General features: G+C 42.0%; 1 protein-coding gene across 1 annotated transcript; it reads right to left on the reverse strand.

The window, feature by feature from the left end:
* Window positions 1–2,059: 2,059 nt before the first annotated feature.
* On the reverse strand, window positions 2,060–5,040 carry LOC104993468 (zinc finger protein 200). Its single transcript, XM_010846742.1, has one exon. The coding sequence runs from the start codon at window positions 4,815–4,817 to the stop codon at window positions 3,636–3,638; it is 1,182 nt and encodes a 393-aa protein (XP_010845044.1). The 5' UTR covers window positions 4,818–5,040; the 3' UTR covers window positions 2,060–3,635.
* Between the last annotated feature and the right edge of the window lie 2,991 nt (window positions 5,041–8,031).

An 8,031-nucleotide genomic window follows, 5' to 3' on the forward strand; every position in this document is an offset into this window, starting at 1 on the left:
AAGCCCTCGTGTCTCATTCACCACCTCTCACATGGCCGTAGATTTTACCTGGCAAGATTTTGAAACAATCCCCTTCACCTTGTTACGCTCTCCTCTTAATTAGCAGAGGGACAAATGCCGTTATTGGAAGCAACCTCTCTGCAGCACTCTTCCCTCTGTTTGGCAAATTAAAAGCATTTGGATGAAACCCTTTTGTGGTCCCAATCAATAGCTCAAGCCATAATTATTCAGTGGTGCTTGAAGTTTTCTGTGCTGACAGCCGGCTGGGTGTGCTGATCTGTAATTGTTTCATATGCTTATGTGGCTTTCTCATCCCATGTTTGTGGTCTGCAGCAGATGAATCGATAGCATCTTTGGGGAAACAAGGGGATGGACTTGCCAGCATCTGAATCCCTCAGGCCTCTCCATGGCTTTAGGAATCAGGTGGGCCCTCTTACTTCCTTGTTAACCCACCTGATACAAAGCCGAGCAGTACATTTAGGAGACCAAAAATAAATAAATAAATAACTCCAACTTTATTGGATAATCATGTAGTATCAGGCTTTAGGTTGAGGATAATGGTTGTGTGCTAAGGGATGGTAAATAATAAAATTTTATTAGATTCCACTAATTTCAGAATTACCGATCATTTGGATGGGATGTGGATTAGTGCTCAAGCAGATCTTTTCCTAAAGGAAAATGTAAACAAAACTGCAGGGGTCGATGCTTAAGGTATTTCAGAGGATTAATTATTTTCAATATCACCTGTCTTTTAAAAGTGCAAACAGTCACATTCAAACAGCTGTTTTATTCCTTCCAAATCCTTCTGGAGTCTACTAGCTGAGAGACTAAACTCCCATCCTGTATTTCTATATTTCTCTAGACAGTTTACTTAGCTTGCTTTCTTAGTTGTTTTCATTTTGTTTTGTTTTTCTGTAAAGTAGAAATATGACTTGTCAGTTTCACAGGCGTACTGTAAAAATAAATGAAATGAAAGCTATGACAATGAAATGCTGCAGTCAGTTAATTATTTGACACATTAAGAGTATTTTAAATACCTGAGGTTACTTTTTGGGTTTTTGCCATTTTTAAAAAATGTCTTGACTTTAGGTTTACTCCATGTTCTTGAAAGTGATCAAATTAATTCTTTTAAGTCCATATAGACTAAATTTGGCTGTATTCCAAATCATGAACAATTAGCTCTAAAAAGATAATCTTTTCGGGGAACATAATACCAGTGGTCTCTGTGTGAACCCAAGCCTTGGTAGCTGTCACCATTACACTGATTATTAAGTGTTATAAGACACTACATTAGACCAAAGGCATTAAGATTCTTCTGGAGCATCCTAAAAGTGATACCATGAATCACTGATGTCATGATTGGGTTCAGCGCTGAAAAGCATCTGAAATAATGGATGCACCTCTTAGGAAGCTGAGGTTTCTGAGGATCCAGTCTTTTCTCTGTAGGAGAAAATGGACTGAAAATTGATCAGGTCTCTGGGCCCATTCAGTCATGGAATCTCTTTCTAACCATTGTGAAAGCATCTGAGGTTCACCTCAGTTATCAATATGCACACCTAGTTTTAACAAATGCTCACGTGCTTGTGATTCTGTAAAAAAGCAAGCTGCCCAGGAACCTAACTTGATCATGCCAGTGAGGGATATCCCAGCATGCTGATCTGAGCCCCTTGCTGAGCATACACTTCACCAGCCCTTTAGAAGGGCTACATCGGTGTATCTTGACATCGTCTGCTTGTTTCCTCAAGAACTGAACCAGCTTGAATGGGCTTCAAGAAGAACCTGCCTTATTCCAAATCCCAGAGGCATTCTAGTATCTGTGCAGGAAGACCTATTCTGAGTCCACAGAGATGATTCATAATCATGCTTGCTCTGTCTTCATTTTCTCACATCCAAACTCCATCCACCACCACCCATTCATCACATTTTAAAAAATTCAATGTGAACCATACTGAATATCTTCTGAGTCTCTCTCTCCTTATGTCACAGGAGAAATTAAAGCAAACCAGTCAAAAGTCTCTGGAAACATAGAGTGGGTTGGGAATTACTGTCTCTTTATTTATTTATTTATTTATTTTGGTATAATTTTTAATCACAAATTTTAACAGAACCGAGAAATTACTGAAAATTACATTCACAGAAGTAGCTAGTTTTGCAAATATATAATTAAGAATAACTTTCCTATGCAAGAGCAATAACCAACTAGAAAAGTACAATTGGGGGAAAAAAACAACTATTTACAAAAACAAAATTTTGTGAAGAACTTACCTGAAGAAAATTAGAAAAAAACATACTCAGAATACTCTAATCAATGGAAGGTAGGTTTCTGGATGGGAACAAAACGTGTAAAGGTAATTTTCCACCACTAGTGTACAGGATTTGGCCTATTCCAATCCAGAGACCAAATTACAACCTAAGGAAATCTAAGAGAAGCAAGACTGATGGAGAATCTGAAAACGACACATCATAGGATGGGTCCTGTGAAGGCACCGCTGGCCTTGCCTCCGGCAGACAAGTCAGGAAAGTGTGGGTACCAGGAAGCCGCAGAGAACAAATGTCCACTACAATGAGGACACTGGAACCCTATCTCCTGAGGGGTAATGTGAGCGAGCCACTGGAGAGATAATGTCTAAAAGTAAAACACTATGCTTGTGAGGTAGTGACCACCCATTGCCAAAGGTCTGATGTGAACTAAACAAATGTCAAGGTTCTTGACCAGCCACGGATCCAAGCCTATGTCTTCTTCCCCCTCTGTACATTCCTGGGGTTTCCTTCCTGGCAGGTTTTCCTGACTCAACAGAGGGACAAAATTCAGAAGTTTTTCCAGGAGCAGGGCTGGGTGGCCAGGCCTGAGTGACCCAAACTTCTTCCGGCAAGGCAAAGGCATGAGAGAGCTGTTTGAGCAATTAACAGCTGCACAAAATACAATAAGAACAGCAGACACTTTTAAATTACACTGTGAAGAGGATTTCTGTAAACATCACTTTTCACCACAAACTGCAAGTTATTGAAATTGATCATTAGTTTTTAGATCACATACAAATGATGGAATAAGTCTTTGACATTCAGTTGCTGTGTTTTCCTATATTCCAAAGTAAACAATCCCTTTCATCTCTCAAGCTTTCAGGGTATCTTTAAATGGTGATATGAATGGCTGATAAAAGCTGTTGACTTATTACCAAGTCAGCAGTTTGGTTCTTTTAGGGCAACAGTTTCAGATACGGATCTTTACATTATTTCTCAGGTGTGAATTCCTATGTGTGTGTGTGGGAGGAATGGAATATTCTGATACTTTCAGTACACTTATCAGTCATCACCTTAAAGTAAACAGCCCCCAGACTTGTATTTCAAAGCCTTTTTTGGGAAAGGGATCTGTGAGCTGTACATTGTTGCGTAAGTTCACAAAAGAAAGCTCTCTGTCCAAAAAGCCTGGTTGCTAACTGAGGTATAGCCCTTGAGGATGTTTTGTTTTCCCTGTGAATTTTCTAAAAACTTGAGGTTTCAGCAAACTTGAATATTTATCCGATTTTGGCTATAATGAGGTTTTCTTATCTGTAACTTTTCAGACAGCCTGGCAATTCAGAATTATTTATGGAATATTTCAGTTTGAGGTGGTATCATCAGACCTTTCCCTCATGTCACTTCTGTTTTCGGGTCTTACATGCTGAGTGGGTTTTTTCATGCCGGGTACAGTTCGACAGCCGACCAAATCTTCTCCCACACTTTTTACAACCATATGGCCTCTTGGCCTTATGACTCTGCAAGTGAATCACAAACTCTTTGTTTTCTGGGAAGGTTTTCCCACATTCTGGACACTTAAGTATCTTTTCCCTTATATGGATTCCTTCATGGCGACTTCGATGAGAATTCTGACGGAAGTTTTTCCCACACTGAGAACATGAATAAGGCTTCTCTCCTGTATGGATTCTCTCATGCTTATTAAGGTTTGTTTTATGATTAAAGCTTTTCCCACAGTGACTGCAGTCATAGGGCTTTTCTCCAGTGTGAGTCCTCTGGTGGGAAATAAGGTAAGAACTCTCATTAAATTGTTTCCCACACAGTGGACAAGTATACCATCTTCTTGTTCTACGATTTCGGGTAAGTGCGATAACATTAATATCCACGTATTTTGAGAGTTCCTCTAGAGGAGTATCATTTTCAATGGTAACTAAAAGATTTCTCATTTTCCTTTCCTTTGGAATAGATGTATTTAATCTTTCTTCTTTTTGGCAATCTGGAGACTGCTCAGGGACCATGGAACAATCCATTTCATCACAATCTGAAGACTCTTCTCTATGATCTTCATCCTCTACAGGTTCCGTCTGAAGCTCTTCACCCTCAGGATTACTGCCACTGACCAGTAACATCATCTCCCCAATGCTGTCTTCTTCCATCTCTGAGGTGGGCTGCTGAGCAGGATCCAGGCTTACACATTCTTCTTGGGAGTGAAATACATTCAAATCCTCAAAGACCACCAGTTTCTCAGATTCAGATTTCAGACACAGAGATACTGTCTCCTGTTTCTGCTGGATTTCTTCTCTAGGTAGAAGCTTCACTAAGGGGCGAGGTTGCCCTCTATTCTGAAGGTTTGAGCTCACATCCTTGACAATAACCAAGGTCTCCTTGATTTTCTGACTGGGTTGGACTAAGCTTGGCTTGGGCAAGAAGGTGAGGAAGTGCTCCAGAACCAGTTGGTGGATGGTCTTGGGTCCACTAGTAGCATCTCGAAGTAGGTCTTGGCCCAGCTTGGAGTTGGGAGGGACTCTCAGTATAAAGGACCGCTTTGGCTTGGGGGGCATAGGGACCACTTTTGCAGCCATCGTGCTTTGAAATCACACACCACACTTGTTTCTGCAGAGCTTCAAGAGCCACCTCTTACTGGAGAAAACCTGTCAGTCAGCTTTTGGGGTTCTGCTGTGCCTGGGCGCACGCTGGGGACAACCCTGGACCCAGACTCAGGGGGAGACTGGGAAACTAGGCGCGAGAGGCCCAGCCCAACCCTCGCCCTTCGGGGTGTCCTCACTGTCAGCCAGCTATTATTTGTCGGGAATTACTGTCTCTTTAAATGAAAGAGAACATGAAAGCTGATGGTTACAATCTGAGCATGAGCCATACTTTACCCTGGAAGAATTATTAGAAAGAAAGGGACATATATTTCTGTTGACACTGTGTATTAAGTGAACTTTCTAAACCCTCTTTGTCTGCATTAAATAAATATGCTCAGTTTCCTACCATGTCCTGTATTTCTTCTGGCTTTAAATAAAAAGGATTAAGACTCCTAATTAAGACACTGGAGGAAGGCCTGATCAGTTTTGCCAGTGCAAATTAGTTCAGAGGCCCAAAGCTGCTCCTTTCTGTTTGCTGGTATGGAAGGTTTGTTTGATTTAACATGATTGAGGAAATGAAATATCCCTAAGACAAAGAACCAATATTGCACTTCTACAGAATGGCTGGAGGGAAATTGGAAACTCATGCACATTAACAGTGGACCCAAAATACAATCAGAAGCAGAAATGTTATTTGGAAGGAAAGTGGTGTGACTAGACTAATCCTTTGAAATAGATTGTACCTTCTTATTCCCTTAAAGGAACATAAATGAAATAGAATCTCAATTTTCTAACAAGGTCCCATGAGCTTGGGACATTATCTTTCCTTCCTTGAGTATAGGCCATGTTTCTCTATGCACTAATTACTAATGTTAACATCTCTAAGAAATAGTTATCATTGCCCCTGTTTTACAGATAAGTCATCTCATTCTCCCAAGGCAGATATTGACCTAAAGACAAGTAATCTTTGGGACTTTGGGTGTTTGTTTCTGGTTCCATCAACTCTGAGCTACTTGGTAAGTCTTAAGAGAAGAGAGGTCTCAGTCACAGAAAGTAACCTGCTTGTCTAATCCTAGTGTTGCATTAGGTTGGGTTGGAGTGGGTTCCTATTCAATGGATCTGGTCAGGCCAGGACAATTTCCCAAAGGCGATGGAAGAGTGAACAAGGGGCCAAGAAAGCTATCAAAGGTCATCAGTTGAAGTCAAGCAACAAAGCCAGTCTGAAATGGACTTCCTGTGTCCCAGCTTGGTCTTGCCTCCTGTGTCAGAGAGTATTTTGCCATCTCCCCTCTTTCTTGGGGTGCACGATTCTTCACTTACCTACTCAAGACTGTCTGCTCAACTTCTACTCTCAGCAATTTCAGTTGTTTGTATTTTATTTACATAACAATGTTTAATAAAAATCCAAATTCTTGTGTTGTCTGAAGGAAGGGGAGATTCTGTGTGGCTGTCTCTGCACGTGCAGGGTACTAGCACCTACGTCACGGGACTGTCTCTAATTCCTCGAGAGCCGATCCCGTCTTATGTCTGAGATGGCCAGTTAGATTTTAAGGAGGAAGAGGAGGAAGGATAGATTGCTTTAAATGTGTCAAGCTAGACATTGTTATGCATTGGAGAAGGAAATAGCAACCCACTCCAGTGTTCTTGCCTGGAGAATCCCAGGGACGGGGTAGCCAGGGGGGCTGCCGTCTATGGGGTCCCACAGAGTCGGACATGACTGAGGCAAGACAGCAGCAGCATTGTTATGCAGAGCAAATCCAACTCACCCAGTTCCTACTAGGGACCTCTATGACTGATGAGCCAAAAATGCAATACATTTGTGTGTATGTGTGTGTGTGTGTATGTGTGTGTGTGTGTTTATACGACATGTGAGACCCTGGAAACATTCAGTTCAGTTCAGTTCAGTCGCTCAGTCATGTCTGACTCTGCGACCCCATGAACTACAGCAAGCCAGGCCTCCCCGTCCATCACCAACTCCTGGAGTCCACCCAAACTCATGTCCATCGAGTCGGTGATGCCATCCAACCATCTCATCCTCTGTCATCCCCTTCTCCTCCTGCCCTCAATCTTTCCAGTGAGTTAGCTCTTTGCGTCAGGTGGCCAAAGTATTGGAGTTTCAGCTTCAACATCAGTCCTTCCAATGAACACCCAGGACTGATCTCCTTTAGGATGGACTGGTTGGATCTCCTTGCAGTCCAAGGGACTCTCAAGAGTCTTCTCCAACACAATTCAAAAGCATCAATTCTTCAGCGCTCAGCTTTCTTTATAGTCCAACTCTCACTGGAAATGCTAAGGCCTGCGTATTCCTGGGTCACTCATAATGGAGGTAGAAATAGGTGGTGGTTACATATGGGCAAAGCAGTTCAGAAAAATCCATCCTAACTGTGGGATCCAGGAGTCCTGGAGAAAATACTCACAGAATCATAGAAGCACTCATTTCTTTGATTATCTGTGATATCTGGCAATGTGTAGACTTTATGCTAAGATAATTTGGCAAATAACATCTTTGTAGTCAAATGTGTTATTAGTTCTTCGGTATAAATTTCCACAAGTGGGGTTTCTGAGTCAAAAGCATGCAAAATATCAATGCCAAACTTGTGTGTCATCAGATCACTGAAGTCTGTGCTTGAGTCCCACATTCTTTGTTGAGTTCCACTTCAAACTTGAGACTGAGGACAAGTCTGGCCAGTTCTGTTGATTAGAGAACAGAATAAACAAAGCCAGGGCTGTGGGTGTGTTCTCTGCCTGATAAGCTTTGTGTACTCTTTTCAGCCAGCTTGTGAATATCCATCCTTGACCATGAGGCAGCGGAAGGAGGAAATGTGGCCATTTTAGTGCTTTCCCTTCAGGTCTCACTCAAACATCACTTCCTGGGGGAAGCCCCTTGATCACCTGCTAAAACAGGCCAGTGAGTCTTTGTCTACTTTGGCCATGAGCCAGAAGCTCTCTGAGGGCAGGCACAGTATCTAACTTGCTCAACCTTGAGTCCCAGCACCTGCATAGTACCAGGAAAATGCATGTGTGCTGAAGGACTGAATAAAAAAAACAAAAATATTATTGAGTGAAAAAAATCAAAATTAGTCTTAATCATGTTGAGCTGGGCACAAAGGAAACACAGCTACGAATGATGACTGCAAACAGAGACAGGATAGTGACCAAGTGCACCAACCCTCTGCTGGCCAGGAAGGAACGGGAGGAAGATCACATG

Source organism: Bison bison, unplaced genomic scaffold (assembly GCF_000754665.1).
Source record: "Bison bison bison isolate TAMUID 2011002044 unplaced genomic scaffold, Bison_UMD1.0 scf7180017864239, whole genome shotgun sequence".
Taxonomy (NCBI): Eukaryota; Metazoa; Chordata; class Mammalia; order Artiodactyla; family Bovidae; genus Bison; species Bison bison.